General features: G+C 38.9%; 1 protein-coding gene across 5 annotated transcripts in view; it reads left to right on the plus strand.

The window, feature by feature from the left end:
- The window catches only part of smarcd3b (SWI/SNF related, matrix associated, actin dependent regulator of chromatin, subfamily d, member 3b), a 49,053-nt gene extending 25,439 nt beyond the window's left edge, over nt 1–23,614 (plus strand). For 2 of the 5 annotated variants that reach the window (XM_026936559.3, XM_026936557.3), the window contains exons 2-15: nt 2,665–2,888; nt 7,068–7,157; nt 8,301–8,343; nt 9,467–9,589; nt 9,974–10,096; nt 13,354–13,449; nt 14,672–14,692; nt 15,059–15,160; nt 15,386–15,547; nt 16,680–16,777; nt 17,276–17,411; nt 17,709–17,831; nt 19,128–19,229; nt 19,512–23,614. In XM_026936559.3, the coding sequence (XP_026792360.1) occupies nt 2,665–2,888; nt 7,068–7,157; nt 8,301–8,343; nt 9,467–9,589; nt 9,974–10,096; nt 13,354–13,449; nt 14,672–14,692; nt 15,059–15,160; nt 15,386–15,547; nt 16,680–16,777; nt 17,276–17,411; nt 17,709–17,831; nt 19,128–19,229; nt 19,512–19,565 (1,497 nt within the window). In that variant the 3' untranslated portion in view covers nt 19,566–23,614. The remainder of the gene's footprint in view (nt 1–2,664; nt 2,889–7,067; nt 7,158–8,300; nt 8,344–9,466; nt 9,590–9,973; nt 10,097–13,353; nt 13,450–14,671; nt 14,693–15,058; nt 15,161–15,385; nt 15,548–16,679; nt 16,778–17,275; nt 17,412–17,708; nt 17,832–19,127; nt 19,230–19,511) is intronic. The other 3 variants (XM_026936558.3, XM_034303733.2, XM_034303734.2) reach the window with 3 other exon arrangements.
- Nucleotides 23,615–23,905: the final 291 nt, after the last annotated feature.

The raw sequence follows: 23,905 nt of genomic DNA on the forward strand, positions 1-23,905 counted from the left end.
ACTGGGGCAGGAATCAGGTTGCCTCATGCTCAGGGAAGGAGCCGTGGACAGGACAGTTAGTAGGGCCTTTCGCACCGCTTTAGTTCCAGAACTAAATTTACAGTAATAAAGTACTGGGCGTTTTTTGAGAACTATTTCCCAGTACCGTTTAAAGGGTTGCATTCGCACCGACAGTGGGCACTAGGAAGTGACGTAAGCCGGTCGACAGCGACGTCATTTGTGCGCGGCGTTCAACAACAGAAACAAAGAAGATCAACGTAAACAACCGGAGGATGGAGGACGCTGTGATCGGAGATGTGTTTTTGTTGTGTCTCACGTCCATCTATCGCTGTTCTCCATACTTAATAAGTTGATAATACAGTATGTTTACACTGCGTTTTAAATCATGGCGGGTGAGGGTGTTTTCGTACGCATTTGGTCAATCAACATCTACTTTCGTCACGGATAGTACCAGTTGTGCTGGTTAGACCTGCTCCGGAGTAGGAGTTAATTTGGTTCTCGAAAAAGGCAGTCGGGTACTAAAATCACACCCAGTTCCGGAGGTGCGAAAACGCCAAAAAGTGGGTAGTTCCACAATTAGTTCAGGTTCTATGAAAAGGTTCCTGTGGTGCGAAAGGCCCTAGTGACGGGGGTTGCCAGAGTCATGGCTTTTATGCCAAATTGAGCTAGTTTAAAAATACTCCACATCTGCCAAGATGGTGTGTTATAGCCAAAAATCAGAACTGAATCTAATAAATTTCTGCAGACAAAGGCAAAGTGCACGTGCAGGCAGTGTGTCTATAATGTACAGATTAATCTGAATTAATGTTTTAACGCAATTTTCAAAATGTTCTAATCGAGATTGTACATGTTTTTATATATGCATATTTGAATTTTTAATTAAAACATCCATAAAAGGTTAAACCAATACAAAGTAAAAACACCGCCTTCTTAGCCTGATAAATGCCTCCTACAGCCTTCGCTTCTCCCAAACACTGCAAGCTTAAAAAAAAAACAAAAAAAAAAAACGCCAAGATAAACAGGCAGCACTTCGCCAATGACTGAGCTTGTAGCGAAGAAGGTTCAAATATAAATTCAGAGATATGGAATTGGTGCTCCATGCTGCTGTGTTGATTTGACGTCACTTTGTAAATGGGCAAGGAACTCGGATTTGAGAAGAATACCTCAAGTTGACTTCTCAGTTGCAGTAGCATTTCATGTCATGAAAAGACAAGAAAGAACGGTTCGCTAACTTGTGCAAAAAAAAAAAGTAAGACCGCCATCCATAGCAAATAGTGCAAACGGTGTTTTTTAAAATATCCTTTCTTTAAATATTCTTTATTTTAAAGAACAATTGTTTGCACTATTTGGTATAGATGCTGCTGGTATTATTTTTGCATAGCTACGTTTCCAAAGTCAATTCTAATAAATAAAAAAAACGAGATTTTAAAGATTTTTTTGCAGTATCGCCCAGCCCTGTGTATAGAACAATTCTATTGTAAGGTATATTGCGAAGATTAAGAGAGGAAAAAGGGAGGATTATGGAATGGACAATGTCCATACATCAGAAAAGCGTGTGCACTGTGGTGACCTTGTTTCCAATGCAAAGGCTGAGAAAAAGAACTGTATGCTGGAAGACTGTATGTTGTCTTTTCTCAAATGACAATTATGGGTTTACTCTATAAGTTCAGTAGATAGTGGCCATAGCATGAGTCAAGTGTGGTAGCTTCTCTACTTTTTGTTTTTATCTGAGACTGTGTCGTTATTGCTGTTGTCGTGCCCCACCAAAATCTATGGTTACAAGCTGTTGCTAATGGTTTTTATACAGGAATCAATAAAACTTGTACTTGGGAACTGAAAAAAAAAAATTGGTTGACTGAATGACTGGGTTAAATCCAATATACATCTTGTAAGTAGTCATTTTATCCCATGCAAGAATTGAATTTGAACAGTGAATAGCTCTGAAGGAATTCAGTCCTGCCTCTGACTCCCTGTCTTTACAAATATATGGAACGAGTTTAGACTAAATTCAATTGCACAAAGAGAACCTTTGAGACATGGGCTGTTTCACACTTTTACACCAACCCACACACACACACACCCCAGCTGTTCCTAGTTGAGCAGCTGACACAGGTGGATTGGTGTTAAGACCCTTTTTACTTTGTTATGCCACTTGGTTCTTTATTGGTTCAGCTGTGCAGAAGAACAGCGCTCGCTTTGTTTAACATATAGACAGTTGCCTTTTATTGGTATGTGCTACAGGTTCAAGGATTATTGTCTTTGGGTGGTGTGAGCTGGTGTGGCAGCTGCTGAGATCCATTCCCTCAACACAAGTTGCAGAAACCTTTGCTAAAGGCAGGTTTCTTGAGTAAGAAAGGAAATTGTGAACGCACTCATCTTATACTGAGTATTGGTATGACAGAAACTCCGGACCCTGGATTTGACATATCTACTAAGGTATTTTATGCATAAGCACATGTGATGTTGACTGACACAACTTGTCTTAAAGGCTGCCACCACCATACCGCTGATGTTTCATGTATCTTGACAGCAGTAGCTTGCAGTCCCAGGTCAATACACTGTAAGGACGTCAGTATTACATGTTAGCTGATTCTCAGAGGAAGAAATGTTATCAATTTTATTTTCCTTGCTGTCTCTTATTACATATTTCTTCCCACTCTGTAGCGTCCCGGTATGCCATCAGGACCACGGATGCCCCATCAGGGGGCACCAATGGGTCCTCCAGGCCCACCGTATGGAGGAAACTCCGCTGTTCGGCCTGGGCTCACCAATCCGGCAATGGAGGCCAACCGCAAACGGCCCGCCCCCTCACAACAACACATCCAACAGCAGCAGCAGCAACAGCAACAGCAGCAACAGCAGCAAGCGGTACAGAACAGAAACAGGAAGTGAGTGTCATATGTTACACCATTCATTGTGTTCAAGACACAGTTAAGACACCCTGAGAGATGTCTCTATGACTACTAGTGCATGGTTGTAGCCTTGAAGCTGTTACCAAGACAACAGAGGAGTAAGCTGTTACCGCAGCAGTGCCTCATGGCTGTTGCTTTGTCTGCAGGCGTTAGTCAGTGAAGGCTTATTCAAATACCACTGGGGTGTCTGCGCAGGTGACCTGGAAATAATTGGCCAATTAGTTAGACTCCAGTTTAATATGTAATTATTAGAGCTTACATATCCATGCAAGTAAGTTCTTGTAGAACATGTAGGGATTTAAGGATCCAGCGTGCAGCTGTGTGTATACTCTGAGTAGTCATAATAGTCTGTGCTACATTATAACAGCAATCAGATCTGAGACAGCATGAATGACTTTGGTGCTAAAACAGCACCAGATGTTCGAAAAGCCACAACCTGAAAGCATCAGTGGTTATCGTTTTAACTGATTTTTAGGTTGAATTATGTGCTATAGATTGCCAATGGCATTTACTGATATGGCTGTAGCTTGCCTGGCCCTGTCTTTTTTTAGCTTCTTTGTGTGCTCATATTAGTATGTCTACTAAAATTACACTGTGCTGTGTCTCCTTAAAATTGTAAGTATAAAAAAAAGCAGTGTGCTGTAAGTTGTACTTGCTTGCTTGTTACATTGATGAAATCCAGAGTTGAAAACTGCCAGCCTGCTTCCTGAGAGCACATGTCTTGAGAAGGACCAAAGTTAATTATTTTTCAAAATAAACAGCATGGGCGTAGGTTTGGGGAGAGATGTTAGGAGAGGGATAGTCAGTGCATAGTGCTTTCACTTTTAAATATATAATCGATTGTTAAATTTGGGAAAAATCACATTTAAAAAGTAATTTATAAATTAATATGGGTTATATTCATAGGCAACTAGCTGATAGATTTTGTCTTTTTTTTTCCAGTCATGGAAGACTGGTGGGAAATAGACTGTTGTCCACCTCTTTACTGCGGCCAAATGTTTTCAGCTTCTTGTTCCCTACTGGAAGTTTGTGGCTGACAAGGCTAAACCGCATTGTGCTGAGTACATATGAGAATGTGATTAAAAAGTAAATAGCATTGTGCTAGCATGCAAATGCATAGTATAGCGTCTAGCATAGCCAGATTGTCCAAGTAGTATTTCCTTTTTAATCACATCTCATCTCACACAGGCTCATAGAAGTTCATACAGTCAGTTTGTTAATGAGAGTGATGCACACATTAATGATTGATAACTCGAAGCTGTATGAGACATTTTCACTTTGCCTACGTCACCAAATTGCGAACTTGAAGGAGGACTATGGGGTTTAGGGCACCATTTGGGACAGGGCCTTAGTCAACAGTCATTTCATGCTAACCTCATGCTAACCCATAAGCATAGTGACAACCTCAGAGAAATACTTAAATGTCTTCTTAGTCATACCTGGGTTTCGTATGGAGCAGTATTCCATTTTATACTGATAAGTGCATTTCTTACTTGTTCTCAAACTGCCACAAACGGAAAATAGTATTTGTTGGGTAATAAATATCTAATACTGTATTGAACTACTAGGTTCCAAAATGGTGATGTGAACATAGCAAGTAATTTTTCACTGCTGTAGTTGGTAATTAACAGAGTTAACAACATGTCCATGATGATTATAATTGTGAGAAGTCATAAGGTTGGTGATAGGATATATCATATAGCATGGTGAAGAACTTCTGTCTGAAATGTTTTGTTTCATTGGAACAGGTGAAAATTTAAAGAAGAAACTAACTTAAAGTACCTTAGATGCTTCTTGGGCCACCACAAGCTGCTAGAAGTGCTTCAGTGCACTGTGGCATAGATTATACGGACTCTAGAACTGTACTGGAGTGATGAGCACAATTCTTTCAAATAATATGTCCTCAGTGTATTGTAATGTCTGATATGTCAGTCCAAAATCTCCCGTAGCTGTTTAATTGGGTTTGGATGTGATGACTGTGAAGGCCATAGTATATGATTTACATCATTTTCATATTCATCAAACCATTCAGTGAACATATGTACCATGTGGTTAGGGTGACTGTCATCCTGGAAGAGACATTATAGTATAAAGGTGATCAGTCAGAATAACTTTGTATTGATTTGTGGTAACTCTTCTCTCCAAGGGGACAGGTGAGCCAAACCATGCTAGCAAAATGTCTCCCACAGTATAACACATCGTATGATGGGTTAGGTGCTCTTACCTCTTACCTACAAAAATTCTTACACATACTAACAAAGAGCTCAGTGATGACCCCTATTTTTTTATCATCTACCAGTTTTTTCCTTGTATTTAATATAAACTTATGCATAGCAATTTCAAAGCATTACATGGTCTAGTCCCCAGTTCTATAGTTCATCTCCACCTCTATAAGCTTCCATGTACACTCAGGTCCTCTAGTTCTGTGCTTCTAAAACAGCATTCCTTTGGGGGAAGCTCATTAAGCTCATTTCGTGACCTCCAAACTCTTGAACTCTCTATTACATTTTATATTTTACCTCTTCTTTCAAAGCTAAACTGAAAACCTAAACCAACTCAATACTACTATCTTTTACCATCCACATTAAATACTGTCCTTCATTCTTTTCATCCCTCCAGTTTGCCAATATCAGTCTCCAGTGGATAGTTTACAATGTTTTGTGGAACAGTCTTGTCTTAGTGTATTGTGTTTCATGTTCTAAGCACTCATTTTTCCAGCTGTCTTTACTTTATCATATTAGGGTATCTATTAATCTTGAGACTGTAGTGGCTGTCATTTGATTACTTATCAGCTGACTCACTCTGTCTGTCTTACCTTTTCTCCCTCTTCTTCCCCACTTATACTCCCTCAGTTCCATTGATCCACTCACACTCACTTGGTCTTTTGACCAAAACACTTCAGTGTAACATTAGCATGCATTAGTAGCATCTGCGCTCTAGTTACATCCAGTGCAACCGCAGCTGAGTGTGTGAGTGTACTTGAATGTATGAGTGTACATTCATTTCTGATTGGCTGTCAGGGGTTGGTCAGATGTCCAATACCATTGGTGCATTTAAATGGAACTGGTGAATATGTGCGTCTGAGATGGCACCATGAACACAGAATATATTTGACATTCAACTGGTTAAAATTGTGAGACCAGTGCTGCCAGGCAACCAGGAAACACTGGACACATTGGAGCATAACTTAGCTAATGACTTTGACATTACATAACTGTTAAGTATTGATTATAACAGCAGAATTCCAGTGGAAATGAGAGAAAACCGTCACAAATATCAACATTTCCCTCAGACGTGTTGACTGCTAACAGAACGTCCACTGAGAAATTGTCATAACTTGTGATCTCAGAGCATCTGAAGTGCTGAGAGGCAGTTCCTGTGGAATCTTCTTATAAACCGTGGTGAATGTTCCTCATTTGCATAAGTAACCATGTAACTAAAAGCATCAGCGGAATATAATTTCCTCTGAGATGTTTCCATAGCAACAGTTGTTTAATTGGAACCATACTGTACTAATATGTGCACTAGATATGTGATTTTTTTTGTGGGACTAAAATGTTAGCCAAATAAAATGACAGTGTGGTGTTGTATATGATAAACATACAAAGCATCTGTATTTGAAGCATTGGTTACAAGCATCAATGATGTCCGCCAAGAGCATCGCTCTATTTTGCCTTTGTTAGGGCAGTTCATAGGGTGTTAATGACTAATATATGTGATTGTGTGTTTATTATACAAGGCTGATGGTCCTGGAACACCTGCATATCTTGCATTTGTTCTTTTGCCCCCCCTGGTCACTAATTCTGATGATCTGAGCTTGAGTATTGGGTATATGAGCCATAATATTACACTATTTACTACGTATAATATCCTGTCAAATTATTATAATATTAACACAGAACCGACTGCAAGAAGATATGCATCCAAGCAAAAGTGTTGGTCCTCGTTACACATGTTTCAGCTAGAAATTAATATGCTATTTTTATGTTTTTGTTCGTCCTTGTTAAGGTTTGTCCATTGGGCTGTGTGGTCTTACTTGTGTTCATCACTCAGTAATGCATTAAACTCTATACACGCTTTCAGGGGCTTTCTCAACTAGACATAAAAAGTCAGTACCCTCTAATCAAGTACCATTCAAATTCCGTCGACTCGTAGGAAGCCGGTGGGAATTCCTGGAGCCAGTGAGATGCCAGGGAGGCAGATGGACATGAGAGAGGCCCAATCAGATCCCACACTCGGATCAAAGTAGGAGTTGATTCTGCTGCATGATAGATTCTCGTGCGTTTTTGACCCCACCCATGTCTCAAGCCTTCCCCACTGATCCCCAGAACACCCTACCCCCAACCCCCCACTCACCCTTATATCAAGTTCGTTTGAGTATTCCTTAACAAGCATTTTGCACCTCACCCTTGAAGACTGGTCTTAGAGGGAAATGAGTTAAAGCAGACTTTTAAATACGTTTACTCCAAACAAAGTGTTTTTTTTAGACAGAAGGTGCTATAACAGGTTATTTTTACTACATCAATTATCAGTATCCCGAGTGTTTATGCATGGATGTGCATGATATGCTGCATGGCATGATGGGAAATGTAGTTTCAGACTAAACTGTAACACAGAGACTTGACTTCACTTGACCCATCTCCCATAGCGAACATTTGAGAGTGCTCACTGCTATCTCCCATGAGTCACTTTAAATGACTTTAAATGATTTTAAATAAGCAAAGACCTTGGGGAAAGGCCGTGGGTTCTAAGTACCTCTCTGATATAGACTTTGTGGTAGAAGATCTGCTCTACTGTGTTTTTAAGGACAAGGGCACTTCTGAATGAAGTGCCCACTTAAAGCATTTTTGGTGATTTTGTTCTCACAATGCACAGCATGATCCTGTTTGTGTGTGTGTGTGTCGTCTCTGTCTGCTCTAGTTTAGAATGTCTTTTGAACCCATCCTCATAGAGCAAGGAGAAGTGCGTTTCATTTGGAGTGCTAAAATGACTTTTAACAAAGAAGTAGGGAAGTAGGGAGGGAGGGAAATGTGCTTGATGGCCCTCATGTCGATAGCAGAATCAAATACATACACACCAGTAAAGTGATGAACACACACCCGATTTCACTCAAGGTCCTGCATAAGAAATGTTTGCCAGGTTCAACGTTGTGAAGCTGTTGGTGTCGCTCTGCCAGCCGTCCCTGCGCCCATGTTGGCGGACACCATCTGGGCTGGAATCACTAACACACACACACACATACAGCACCAGCATTCTTGCATCCTGGGCCAGCCCCAGAATTTTAGCAGATGTCCCGGGTGCTACACTATCGGTCTCCATAGTAACATCTCATCCCCCCTCCTCGTTGTGTCCTTCTCTCTGTCTCTCCTTTCTCCCTCTTTTCTGCAGCACCAAGAGGAGGAAAATGGCTGATAAGATTCTTCCACAAAGGGTGAGTTCTCTGATCTTGACATTATCTCTGTTGGGTGTGTGTGAGCGTGTGTGTGTGTGTGTGTGTGTGTGAGGGAGTGCTCGGCTACGCACCGTGGCTGAGACACCGTGCTCGTATGTGATTTTGTGATGTTGATCGTGTCTTTTTAGAGACATGTTAGGGGGCAGCTGTGTACATGTGACTGGACATAATTCAAACTTAAAAGTAGGGACGCGCGTTCTCCAAATGACATTTATATTCAGGGCAGAGAGTCAGGAGTCCACAGGTGTATCGAGAGAGCTGTAACCCAAATAATGTGATGGAGACTCAAACTCCCAGAGCAGGCTGCAGGTGTGTGTTCGCCAGTGGTAGCACTCAGTTTTCACCCTACACACACTGACACTCTTAGTTTTAATCTTTATCCTTTTATTAGTTTAACCAGCCATGGCACATGAGTGATAAAAAACCTGAGTGTCTGTCTCTGTGTAAAGATAGACCACAGGGGTTATGGCTATGTGTCTTACTCACTGCTGTGAGTGAGTGTGAGTGGGAGTTTTTATCAGACCTGTATAGATAGATAGGGCAGAAACAGAGACGCCAGTCGCATTACTCATAGTCCGAGTACTCACTTCTCTTCTTTCTTCCCGTCTCCGGAGAGAGAGAGAGAGAGAGAGAGAGAGAGAGATTGGTGCAGTGTCTGAATCCATGGGTCTGTGCCCAGTATGGAGTGAAGCTTTTGGCACACACGTCCTCCAACCATCTGTGTGTGTGCATGATAATGTGGCACTGGAGGGTTTGCTGTGGATTCTTGGCAGATAGCAAACACTTAACAGCATAGCGTTAAACACTACTGCAGCGATCATTTTAGTGTTTATTTGAATCACAGACTGACACACAGAGTGAATGGGCAGACACGCTGACGGATAAGCACGCACTTGAAAACACAGAGAGACTGACCATGAGACTAAGAAAGAAGTATTTGACTAAATGGAACGTTTGGGGTTTAAACTCATATTAGACATCTAGACCCAGTCATGAGCTTGTTGATAGCATTTTCCAATTTCCAATGGAGTATCTAATATAATGATTTCATTAACAATGCAGTGTGTTTTTATTTCATAGTGACATTTATCCTCCCCCTCAGATTCGTGAGTTAGTCCCAGAGTCCCAGGCTTATATGGACCTGCTGGCCTTTGAGCGCAAACTGGACCAAACTATAATGCGCAAGCGGGTGGACATCCAAGAAGCACTAAAACGACCCATGAAGGTTAGTCATGATAACTATACATAGATTACTCTCCCTTTATGGCACAGTGTCTTGGCTTTTGGTATATCTGATATCTTTTTATGAGTTTTGCCTTGGTATATTCTTTAAAAAGGATGTTTTATTATTGCTGTACATAATCCTATACCACTATAGATAATGATATGCCAATAAAGCAAAACACATTATTTCCAATACTTTCAGATTTCAGACCAATGTAGTGCTACTGTGTATGCAATATATTCTGACTTTATTGGTAAAATGCTTTAAGTAAGAGCAGATAACTTCTCTTAAGTCGTCTCTGAAACCGTAATACATTTGTGTCAATGCAATGCAGTGTGAAATTTTGGCACAGTGCTCCTTTCTAATTTTATTTTTTATGCACAGCAAAAGCGCAAACTGCGACTCTACATCTCTAACACCTTCAACCCAGCCAAGCCTGACGCAGAGGACTCAGATGGCAGCATTGCATCCTGGGAGCTACGGGTGGAGGGAAAGTTACTTGATGATGTGAGTCAGTGGATTCATGAAGCACATATACATTCACACCATCTCACTTCAGCTCTCCAGTAGCAGGTGTGGTACAGATGTTTACTAACATAAGCAAATCATGTAAGAGCACAATTAATGATGTGCCCAGAAGAGATTCTCATTCCAGTCCTCAGGAGCCTCCAGCCAATCCACAGTTTTGGCTTCAAACACACTTTAGCTGTGAAATGAAGGCTGTAGAATGCTGATCAACTGTGTGAAAAGCTCTGCGTTATAAAGCTCATAGATAGGAACAGATTCCTACCTTGGTCTCCAAGTACCTTTACATTGCAGTTTTACACTGGTTACCTCCACGCTTCAGACATCAGACAAGAGAGCCAGGTCTCTCTAAGTGTTCTAAGTTGACCACAAGACATAAATATAGCAAGTTTTACAGAACGCACATTAATGCATTAACAGTACAGAGTCTGTGATTCAGAGTAATACCATCAGCACCATTAAGTCCAGCTGCTGAGAGCTCCATATAGCTGCCGTTTATATGCAGGTACTGGAAAGAGGGTGAGGTGGTTTCCAGGAGATGGCAATTATTTTCTCAGGTGCTCTAAGTCCTGCAAGTACAGCACTCATCATAAAGGTTAAGCAGTCAGATATCATTCAAAAATGAGATAGATAATGCTGCATGCACTGATTCTGGCATTAATCAGTTCATTTGAATGCTGCATTTTTCCAGAATGGAGTAGCAGTGGGTAATTCCTGAATCATGTAAGGAAAAATGCCAGGGACCTGCAGGCCACAATTAGAGTTACTTAATTCAAGTGTTAACCTTTGATGCACATCATGAAAACGAATTGATTCAGGATTAGGGGATGTGCCCGATGTTGAACCGTGCAGCTTTTGCATCAAAGCCAGGATCTAAATCTGGGCAGTCTCACCTCCACACTTTGTTTATGGTTAAGCTGCCTCTTTACACAATACCATTAAAGACTGTTGCCATGGGACACCATGTGCTTTGATAGCTGACTTAAGGGTGCAAATACAAGCAATATGAAGAATCTGTTAGATTGAATAAGTCCCTAATATTGTAAGAATGTAGTCCTCTTTCATCATGGCGTTCATATAAATTGTGGATGCCTCTGTTTTCCCAGTGAGAAGCTGAGATCTGTTTCCCTCTAATCATGAGGATGTAGGAATATATAAAATATTATAATGTGCTTCAACTAATCTCCAGATCTGTGTAAGCTGTATAAGGTGGGGAAAATAATAGACCTTGGATGCAGGTAGTATTGCTGTTTAGACAACAACTTAACAAATGACCAAAAGTAAAATTTAAAATAAGGGTCATGCCACCATCCACTCTCATTTTCTGTGGATAGTTTCAGATGTGTGTGTTCCCCTTTTCAGAAAAAAAATTGAAATGGCAGAATGAGGTTCATTCTTGTCAGATAGAGGAAAATAGTTTTTAGGCAAATCTTTTATTTTATAATAAAAATTCGTCTGTCCAGATCTCCTTGAAACATAGTCAGAGATTCTGAATAGCTCTATTTTATAATATCACTGAGTCAAGTTAAATACCTATTTACCAATTCCTATTTAAAGTGCAGTAGAGACTCTGACATAAATGACTCTTTAGAGGTAAAGGAGCAGAGTTTGACGAGTCAATTTAAAATCCTGATTGATTTCTCACAACTCACAAATTTCTAAATTTCTCACAACTGCACAGCTATAGACTGTGCAGTGTATAAGGCCAAATGATGTCGTGTGTTATGAAAGGGAGAGCACAATAAGCCCTGGACTCAGTTAGCAGCCTTGAAGAGAGGACCTAGAATGTAGAAGGCTAGATTTACCCATACCATTGACGAGAAGTTGGAGTACAGGATCTTAGTCACATGAATAACCTCATCGCTTTTAAGGCAAATCACAAAAATGGCAATTCTGTAGAATCAACAGAAGATCCTGCTAGAGGAGCTTTAGTATCCAGTCAAACGACTATAGTGGTGATAATGGGTACATTTGACCAAGTCTGTATGTTTTCCAGTTTTCCCTTTTCCAATTGGAAAATTAATCGTATATTGGAATAAATTGTCCTAGGTTCTCCCAGAAGATTTCGGGAGGAATCCTAGTGATATACCCCTATATATCCCTATGCATAATAATAAGAGTTGTTTCCGTTCCTTGTCCCTAAAATAGTCTTCTTAATAAAAGAAAAAAATACCATACCAGTTGACAGAGCAGACAATGTATTTATTGAAATGAAAAATATCACGAATAAGGACTCCACAAAAAGATCCTAAGCTCCATAAGCAACATATGGAGACAATAAACTGAAAAACTGATGCATTCATCATTATTTTATTTACTCACAGACCTTTATGAAATTATTCAGTGCTTATACTAGGAAATTCATGGGGAAGAATAATTTCTGAGATTGTTTATACCAATTTCTATGTAGCATACATTAATGCCAGGTTCATGAACATTGTTTTTCTATGTAGTCTTTCCAGTCCAGAGCATAGAGCTGTTCAGAGTTGCATGCCGGTCCATATGCCAATGTCAACAGAGAGCTGGAGGAACTGAAAGAGCCGAGAACTACAGCTCATGTGCTTTTGTTGAAGTGACCTCATAGCCTTTAAATGGCAGCTATGTGTGTTTTAGCATGGTGAGGTTAAAATTATTTGGGTCGGCTCCAAGTTTCCGCCACTGCAATATGCTCCACTTACCAATGAGGTCATTCTACTGCTCCTGTGCAAACATGAACAGTTGGACTCATCTGAGTTTCTTTCTGCTCTTTCTTGAATTATTTTTAATATGTTTTATGCCTCCACATCACATATGAAAGACCGAATAGAGCATATTGTTTTACTGTGGAAAGGACAATAAAATCATGCTCTGAAAATTCATTCTGCCCTTTCAGCCATAAACAACTATATTGTTTAGTCTCAGAATATGGTTTCCGTGTTGGCCAGTGATTCACTCCAGCGGTTGCTTGTTTTGCTTGGATACTGAGGTGGGTGATGGGTTTACCAAAAAAGAAGTAGCCAAAAGCCTGAATGTCTAGCCAAGTGTTTAAGCAAAATTGTGCTCTGTAACCACACAAATGGAAACAGTAGTCAACGATGACAGTTTTATACAGAAGCCTTGCTCTTTGGTTTGAATGGAATGATATTGTTGAAAAAAGTACACCACGCCTAAGTTTTATACTGGAAAAGATCAAATATGCATTTCCAATTAGACTTGCAAACACAATGTTCATTAGAATACATTTTCTTGGTTCCTTCCAGCCAGGAAAAGTGAAAAGGAAGTTTTCATCCTTCTTTAAGAGCCTGGTGATTGAGCTGGACAAAGATCTGTACGGACCAGACAACCATCTAGTGGAGGTGAGCTTTCAGTCTACTGTAATCTCAAAGGTTCCCTATTTTTCTGTAGAATTTAATGTTAGTTTTGAATACTCATGGATACTGTTATAGCTAATAAGCACATGGTTCATGGTTAGTCACTATAGTTGCCTTCAGCTTCAGCAGCTTCAGCAGCTTCAGCTACACTGACACATTTAATTGCAGATGTGCAGCTCACCTCAGACAGCATTTAGTTGTAAATTTCACCTCTGTTCTCGTAAGGCTACTTAGTTTTGGAAAGACTTCAGAATTCTTACAGGCATTGTGGTTTGGAACATGGTTGTGTTTGTATGAAAATATCACAGTAAATTCAAAATGTTTGCTGGCCACCTGGTGTCCAAATCAGTTGCCTGGAAAACTTCAATTTTCCTTTCAGTTCTTGTCATGTTTTGCTAAATGTGTAAGTTTTATGATGAATTGTGAATACATGTGAATAGGTGCAGTCATGGAAGAGTCTTATTTTTGGACATAGATAAAACTCATCATTCTCAGTATATGAAATTGGATTGTGTCCATTACAACAGTTGCTAGCTAACCAAATACCTCAGACTGGGGATTGTTAGCAGGCTAGCATGAGTGTTTGATGGCAGACCCACGTTGTTTGTGAAGCCTGTTCATGTGCACAAGTTAACTATCTTCATTGTGCCATGTTTTACCTCACAATAAATATTTTCTCATGTACACAACATGAGAATAGTGCTGTTTCTGGATGTTATCTAGTCCAAGACTGAACCTCAGCTCATGCTAGTAAAATACACTCTATGGCAAAGGTTTATGACACAAATGTTGATATTTTTGGAACATTGCATAAATTTAAGTGAATTTAGCCAAAGGTCATAATGAGCATGGAAAACGGTCTTGCTTATAGATGGATTATTGTTAAGCACTGCAGTATTTGACTGGAGCTTGTACCTATTTAGGTTGATGCCCCAAGAAAAACACTTACACTGACAAACACAGTAAACTGCTAAATCCGTGATCTTCTCTATGTATATTTATGGACTGATCTTACACAGACATATTGTCCATAAGTTCATCATATAAAGTTTTATTTGCTTAAAGTGATTCTTATAAATTTGTAGTGTTTTATAGCAGGCTACAGATAGAACATTGGCCACTGCAGTTAGTAAGGTGCATGTGGTGCATGCTTAGTGAGTGTAGCTTCCTAAAAAACTCAAGGAGCTTCAAGTGTTTTTCTTTTCAGCTGCTGAGCAGTGGGGCTCAGGTAAGTTTCAGCCTTGCACACAGTCCAAACAGTGTGTCTTTAAAAGATCATTTAATTAATGCTAATGCTTACTGAACAGCATGAAGTTCCTCTAGAATGGATTAGAGTGAGATAGTACATCATTCATGGGTTATAGCTTACATAAGTACTGTCAATCAGGGACAAGTTTTCTGTAAAGTTGAAATGCACTGTATGATGTTTCCTTTTATAATAAACACATGACGTCACGTCATTTTTCAAAACTATTTTCCTGACGATAAGGCTTATGTGTTTAGTTGTGTTTTTGCCTGTGTCTATATGTATGCATAAATGAATGTGTCTATACACCCGTTTTGAGTGTTAAAACCACTTTTTTTTGTATCCTAGTGGCATCGCACTCCCACCACTCAGGAGACTGATGGCTTCCAGGTGAAAAGGCCAGGCGATGTCAATGTACGCTGCACTCTGCTGTTAATGCTGGATTATCAGGTGAGGCTGCATGTTAATATTGTCTACTATAGTATAGACTAACTCAATTATAAAATGGTTTGCATTGAATTTGCATTAAATTCACAGATTAGCATGTTCTATGGCTTTGTTTTATATTCCCTCTTCATGGTCATACACGCACGCATATGATACCACACACCAAAAAGTGTAGTTAGATATACAGTTGTATGTTTAATTATACTGAAAGTGTTCTCTTGTGTGCAGCCTCCTCAGTTTAAGTTGGATCCACGGCTCGCTCGGCTGTTGGGTATCCACACTCAGACACGCTCGTGTATCATCCAGGCCCTGTGGCAGTACATCAAAACCAACAAGCTGCAAGACTCCCATGACAAAGAGTATATCAACTGTGATAAATACTTTCAGCAGGTAAAGATTGTGACTAAAGGCACTAAATTTCACTCTTAGCCCTGAATTAACTAAACAGATATCTGAGCTTCAGTACTGTTTTTTTTTCTTTATAGTTGAAGTGTCCGAGAGTAACTAAGACTTTTGTTAAATTTTTGCTTTGTCTTGGTCATGTCATGCTTGTTGCTACCTTTTTACTTTAGGGTTCCTTTAGCTGACAATGGAAAACACATTAGTTAACATGAACAAACCACATACACTATAAATAACATTAACAAAGTAGCTAACACCTGTGTTAATTTATTTTTTAAAATAATAAACTAAATAAACATCTGAATACACCAATGCTCATACCAGCAACATTCATTACATCGAACACCTTAACGTGTTTGTGGTTAACTGGCGAAATTCAGAACTGAGACCCGAACAGCAAGATTTAGTGTTTACACCTGGAAACCAGAGTTATCAACATTTAATACCATGCTGTAATGTATACTTTGCTAATTTAGGTGGATTTATTTTTAGTAATGAATTTAATAAAACTGTTACAAATGCTGACACCTGAAACTCCTTCCATGGAACATCTCCTCACAGAAAACTCCACCATGTCAATGATAATTTTTTTCTTTGTTAATTAACAACACTTTTTAAACAAAAAATCAGTTTATTATTAGATAGGTCCTTGTGAATACGTTGTTACTGTAGAAACGATAACGTATCTGAACGGTTGCGTTAATATAACCCATTACAGTTCTCAAAGCTGTGCTGTGAATGAATCAACATCTTCTGACCAATCAGATTTGAGAATTCAACAGAGAATTCAAATTGTTATTAATAAACATGCAGGTGTATATCACTGACATTTAAACAAAGAAAAAAATGTGTTAATTAACTTTTGGTTTGATAACTGTACTTATGGTTTATTAATGCTGAACTTTACTGTTTGTTGATGTTCGTTAAGGCAGTAAATAATTAGTTACGTTTTAAGTAAATAATTTAAGATAGTTACCAGATTGTCTCAATGGCACGTGTCTGAATAAATCAATGATAAATAAATGAATATGATGAAACTTTTATTGATTGGATAGGTGAAGCAAAACCTCATCTCTCTTGCTACTCCATTCCATTGTAATGAAAACATGTGCTTTTGCAGATTTTTGACTGCCCTCGGCTGAAGTTCTCCGAGATCCCTCAGCGCCTGACTAACCTGCTGCTTCCCCCTGACCCCATCGTCATAAACCACGTCATCAGGTCAGTGTCTGTCCATGTTTGCATATATTGCTTAATACACTATATGGCCAAAAGTTTGCCTTCCCCAAACTGTTGCCACAAAGTTGGAAGCACACAATTGGATAGAACGTGTTTGTATGCTGTAGCATTAAAATTTCCCTTCACTGGAACTAAGGAGCCCAAACATGTTCCGGCATGACAATGCCCCTGTGCTCAAGGAGAACTACATGAAGACATGGTTTGCCAATGGTTTGCCACTTGTAGTGGAATCCTCAAATTCCCAAACTCATGCTCCAAAATCTACTGGAAAGCCTTCTGAGAAGGAGGTTATTATAACAGCAAAAGAGGACTAAATCTGGAATGGAATGGTCAACAAGCACATATGGGTGTGATGGTCAGGTGTCCACATACTTTTGACCATATAGTGTACAATTTAACTTCTGCTGGTGTGTATTGCAGTGTCTGTGAAAGGTATAGCTGTAGCATTAGTTAAAGACATGGTTGTTTTGGTGTGTACAGTGTGGACCCAAACGATCAGAAGAAAACAGCCTGCTACGATATAGATGTCGAAGTGGAGGATCCACTCAAAGCCCAAATGAGCAACTTCCTGCTCTCGACAGCCAATCAGCAGGAGATCGCCTCTCTTGACAACAAAGTAACCAACACAATCCCACAATCCCACATTCATATGATCAACACTACTAGATCTTAGGGGGAGCTATGCACATTTGAATCAAAATCAGAATCAGAAAGAGCTTATATTGCCAAGTGTGCTCACACACACAAGGAATTTGACTTGGTATGAAGCTTCCGTAACACACATACCAATAAGACAGTGAGACATATAATAATAAAAATTACATATAATAATATGAGAAGAAAGTTATGTATATATTTGCAGTATTCTCGTGACGGTTTTAACCCCTAGCGGTCTGATCTTAACCTGTTTCAGATCCATGAAACTATTGAGTCCATTAACCAGCTGAAGATTCAGAGAGACTTCATGCTCAGTTTCTCCCGAGATCCCAAAGGTTACATCCAGGACTGGCTGAAATCCCAGAGCAGAGATCTCAAAGTGAGTTCAACTATTCTTCCAGCCTGGACCAACTCAAACAGTGCTTTGCTCATCGTAAGGCACAGACTCATGACGCTTTTTATTTCCAAAATCTTCTGTTTGACATCTTATCAGGCTGATAAGATATTTAGTACTCGTAAACCTAAATGTGAGGTGGTAGTGTAATTCCTGATTATACCACAGCACTATTGAATATTCAAATCTGAGTAGTCAGAAGGTGTTGATTAATTTTTCATAACAGCAGCTCTGACAGTAGTGCCAGCTGTAATTCAAATGAAAGAGTTATATTAATGCACTCCTTCTACTATATCACTGTGTAAAGTAGCAACTCATTCACTTGTATGGCTGATGCACCACATAATCTAAGACTAATAATAAATAGATTATAAAACATTATAAAATATGTCTTATTAAAGAAAAACGTGTAATTTTTGATATGGTGAATTTTATGTAGACCATATCAATGGTCTACGTAATGGTCTAAGTCATTTTTAAGTAGACCTTTATTTGACATTTATGGAGTCTTTAGGACAAATTACTTTAGCCATTGATTTTGTTATTGATTATAACATTTAAAGTATTGATTAAACATTTTAAGTTTCATAACAGTTGATAGTTATTTAAGCACTTAATAAAAATAGTCCCATTTATCAATACATCATCACCCTTCATCAGCATAATAAGAAAGAACTAGATACATAACTGACCACTGTGGGCTAAATGAACTATTTTCTGTTTTAAGTTTTTCCTAGAACATCTCATATAGATTTTAAGTCTCAGACTTGCATTGCAGTCAAAATCCTGGTCAGCATTTCTACTTGTAAGCGAGTATGTTTCTAAATTTTTACAAATATCAACATATAATTGCATACATAGCTAAAGTTCTTATTTAGGTATGGACTTCATAGAATTAACTGTGACGATTTACACCCATTCTCACTGTCTACACTGTGGCTGTTCCATGCTTTTCTTTGACTATGCTGAGAAATACTCTCAAAATACTGGAGTAATTATTATATTATGCCACTAATTGCATTCTGAATATACAGTAGTAGTAAGTCATGGTCACTGAACTTGTGATATAACACTGAAGACATTTCCTAACACCTAATTTAATTGATTCTACAAAGAAGAACTGTAGTGATCCTGTGGTGAAGCCCTTCAGAAAAGGCACAAAATGTCTTAAATGTTACGATACAAGTCCAGTTGTCTACATTTAGTACTATTGGACATTCTGCTTATTCTGGATGGCTGTAAACCTTCACACATACTGTCACACATTCTGATTGGTCACAGCTAATGACGGACGTCGTTGGGAATCCTGAGGAGGAGAGGAGGGCGGAGTTTTACTACCAGCCCTGGTCTCAGGAGGCAATCAGTCGCTACTTCTACTGCAAGGTAAAACAGCTAGACTTTTTACACAACTAGGCATTTTGACTCGAGGTTCCCTACCTCGAATCAGCAGAAGCCAATGACAACACTGTTTTATTTTACTGTATGTATCTGGATGAAAAAATATATTGTTACAATGTCCTTGATGATTCTTCCTCTATGTAATCAGATTCATACAACCCCCTCCTAAGCAAGTGCAAGTCAGTTTTAGAGGTTTATTTTTGTTTCTTCATCATTCTTCCTTCCTCAGAGAAAGCTGAATTTCTCTTTCTCGTTTCCTTCTCGCAGATTCAGCAGAGAAGACAGGAGCTGGAACAAGCCTTGGCTATGAGGAATACCTAGACCAAACCCAGACACCAGCTCACACTCTGACAACACTTCTACAGTCTGAGCCACACGAATGTCCTCATTATTGCCACATTGTTTTCTACAGTGAGTGTGTGTGGGTGGGTGTGTGTCTCCTTGTGTTTTAGTTGTCACTGTGACCCAAGGCCCAATTACACACAGCCATTCCCGAGGACCCCTTCAGTTTCTGTCTCCGCCAATCAAGGTGCTCTGCCTCATATGTTTTACATCAAGACATCAAGTCACAAACCCAGTTGCCATATTCTTGATCCTTAATGCTGATCTTTAAATGTGACGCAAGTGTCGTGTACCTCAGAGATGAAACACCAGTTTCACAAGTGGAATCGTCGTGTTTAGGCCAACAAAATTCCTTTTAATACACGAAATTCTTTTTAATGGTTTCAGTAGTTTATCAGTATTATTGCTTTGAAAGTTTTTGTGAAAATATGTCATATTTAGTTGGTTCCCTCTCCATGTAAAGAGTTCTTCAGTAAGCTGCTGCTTAATAGAGTGTACTTCTTATACATGTACAAATTGTAAAACTACCTATATTAGAATTGTGTACCCACCTTTACTACAAATTATAGCCAATTGTAATTATTTTGTATGTTGTGTAATTAAGAAGGTATGAAGTGGATGTGTAACTACAGGGATGGACAAATCGAGAATTTATATATAACAGCCAGTCCACCAAGGCTCCAGAAACCTAATTGACTAGGTCAAAAGTAGTAGCATATATGTTACATGAAATAATGTAATAATATAAGGCAAGCTAGTTAGCTAGTTAAGTTCATTATTATCCTCTTCTAACAAATTTTCTAATGTAGCACAAAATGTTTGTGCCCTCAACCAAAGGGCCAACTTCCACTATGAGATGTGGTGTTTTCTCATCGTATCGCACGAAGAAAAAAAAAAAAAAGATATAACTCGCGTCTGGTTAGAGTCTTTATTTTCTCTATATATGTTACACAGTGAGTTGACTGCGTGTAGTAAATGTACTACAGGCATTATGATTCGTAAGTAGCGCTATAGTTGCAGCATCAAAGTACGTCGCACCACCATGAAGTGCATTTTGTTTTATGAAAGTCAGTCAGAATTACTGCCAGGCAGCTACGAATGAAAAACTACTCATTTGTCCATCCCTGAACTACATTTGTAGCTACTAGTTCCCAAATTCAGGACTCGAATCCATGGCTAAATACACAGTACCGACTGCACAGTATTTGGAGTTTCACACCATTCTTCACTAGAGTTAACCTTTACACTAATCACTACATTAATAACATACAGCGTTTCTTGGTAAGTATGTACAGTAAGTCTGATGTAGGTAGTTAATGTGTAACAGTTTGTACATATGTAAGAATTACTCGATACTAAACACTAAAGACACAATATAAAGTGGAGTCTTTTTGTTTGATCAGTATTTATAATGTGTGGAGCCCATAAAGTATGAAATGACATTGTGTAATATGTGACCTGCTCCATCATTCTGATTTTTATACTTTTCTAAAGAGGAAAGTCGCAACATTTCAGAGATATGAGGTTTAGGATATGCTCACTTAGGTTGATTGTAATCAAGTCTTGTTGGTGGATAATTTTTATTTTCCAATCAACTGCAATGTTTATTCAGCCATAAAGTAACATTAACCCCCCCCCCCCCCCCCCCCCCCCCCAAAACTTGTTCATTCAAGGTTCTCCAAACTAAACAGAAGGGGAAAGATGGAGAGCAATGTAATGTGTAGCTGATTAGCTTTTATAGCTTTTTCTCAGAAGTAGTAAATGCCTCATTTTAATGTTCAAAAGCTTCCCATCTATATTTGTTGTATTGACATTTACACAGTCAGAAAGCAGAGACTTTATTTAAATCACAACCAAAAAAAAACCCAAAAACAGACCAGAAGTGAGTTTATAGAAGCATATGGTTTCTACACAAATAGCCAATTGCGACTTCCGACTCAAAACGATGTGGAACATGTCACATATGATAAAGATGGTAGTGATTATGATCAAGTTCTCAGAAACAAACCATCCATCCAGGTTTTACTAGAGTGAAGTATATATGAAGTATAATGATCTAAGCTGCTGGCCAGCAGTCCATGTGTGAAAATCTGCTTTCTCCAGCTAAATACTTGCATATGACTGAAGTTCATTAAACAACAACTCATACTTGAAGTATTTAAATTGGAAGTATTTTAAAACACCTTGTTTTGTGAGGTCTTTAACCCACGATGAAGGTTGTGTGAAAAGAATGAAGTCCAGTATGAAGTGCAGTCAATTCTTTAAAAAAAAGGAATTTGACACTTTTGCTTATATGCTTTATTAACTAGACCACAGGTCAGGATTGTATAAATACTGACACATGATTTTACTGATATCTTTGAGATAATCTCAGTGGGTCCAAATCCTGTGTTTACTGCACATGGAAGTGTGAACAGTACTGACATCATATTCTGTCTGTTTCATGGCTTTCATGTTGGATTTCTACCAGCGGTCTCAACAGCTTAGGTTTAAGGTATTTATTATGTAATTTCACAATGAAGGGCACTGAATGAATGCTGTAGAAACTGGTAAATATTATGTTTAGTTTGTAGTTTAAAAAAAAAAACACCTCAGTAGAGTACCACAACTTTTCAAACTTTTGCACTAAGTTGTTTATCATGAGTTGGTCATTAAATATTGTTCACTTGAAACGAGGGAATGAAATGAAGGAAAAGTTGACCTGTGCTCATTTTGTTAGTTGATATGTTGTGTACTGTATCACTGGTGTAATATTGTCCTCGCTCCCCAGTGGCTGTGTGTGTTGGTTCTCAGCCCAGTTAGAGGGTAACAACCAGGTGTAAATGCCTGAGCTCTACACATCAAACATCTTCTCGTGGAAGGAGAGTTCACACTTTCTGCACAACCTCAGTCGGAATGATCGCTGAGGGACAGCATCCACTTTCTTAAAGCCTATGCATGCTGCATGGACAGATTTTTATACTTTCATACACGGACGTTTAACACTCTTTAGACTGATGGAGGAAACCAGAAGAACACCGACTCACAGAGAACTGGGTCAAAGCTACAAAAAAAGGACAAAAGATGACCATTTCTGGTCAGCTACTGTTTTTTTTATTTTAAAGTCTTCTGTATTGCTGTTGTCTTGTCTTTATAAAAGACTTAGTGATTTTAGTATGGAAAAAAAGTAGAAGCACACAACAGATTTCTACCAAGATGCATCCAGGTTCTGTGTAGTTCATCAAGACTAGGGCACCCCCTACTGAATCTCCTGAACACAGCATCCGCTTTATCACAGACATGCTACACGGTTCAGGTTCAACACCACTGTGGACCCTTAATTGCCCTGTATTTTCTGTTCGTCTCCTGATTTCTTCCTCACTAGCTGTCATCACTGACTCGCCTGGTGAAGTGATGGAGCCACTACAGAGTATAGAGTCCAAAAATCTGTCACTAATGTTTTTTTTTTTTAATCAATTGTTATAAACAAATGCAACATATTCATGTGATACTTATTTACCACAGCGATGACACTGACATGATGGTAGGTGTTGCACTGCTAGGTTAAGACACCACCCAAAATATCCACCAAACTATGCGAAGAACAAGTTTTTTTAAAAACTGATGAAATCTTTTGCGAGAATTTTAGAGCCTAATGCATGAGTATGCTTAAGGGTAGAAGTCTTTTACATCGGGTCACTCCTGCATGCAATACTTCGCTCACATCTGTGTTACAGGTCAACTTCCACCAGCTCTTGATGCCAGCTGTGGCCTGTATTTTAAGTCTGATGTCAACACAGAGCAATTTGTATGCAGTGGATGCACATGATGTATTAACTGAGTGATTTTCTAGTCAATGTTAATGAACTTTGTGTACACATGCAGTAGGGTGAGTAGGGTGTTTTTGATGCTACACTATGATTTTGTTTCTCACTCATCCTGTTCTACATTTTTGTTGTTCCACTTTCAACAGAGAGAAAGTAGTATGAGAATCACAAGTGTGGATGTAAATAAAAAAGCGCTTGCCAAAGTTTGTAAAAGAAACCGGATCATGAGGCTGTTGTGACTTTTATTTGTGTGTGTGTGTGTGTGTGTGTGTGTGTGTGTGTGTATGGACTCTGAGATTCAAGAACTCATTCTAAAACCAGATTCATTATTGAAAGGACAATAGCACATACTCAAATATCGCACCTCCACTTGTGCAATATTTCATTTCCTTATTAAGAACACTATGTAATATTATTATAATTTTTTTTTTGTTCCTGGGTAGTAAGTGTTATTTCCTGATTGCTTATACTGCAAAAGTATAGAAAACGGCTATTATTTCCCTCAAACCTTGC

Source organism: Pangasianodon hypophthalmus, chromosome 4, assembly GCF_027358585.1.
Source record: "Pangasianodon hypophthalmus isolate fPanHyp1 chromosome 4, fPanHyp1.pri, whole genome shotgun sequence".
NCBI lineage: Eukaryota > Metazoa > Chordata > Actinopteri > Siluriformes > Pangasiidae > Pangasianodon > Pangasianodon hypophthalmus.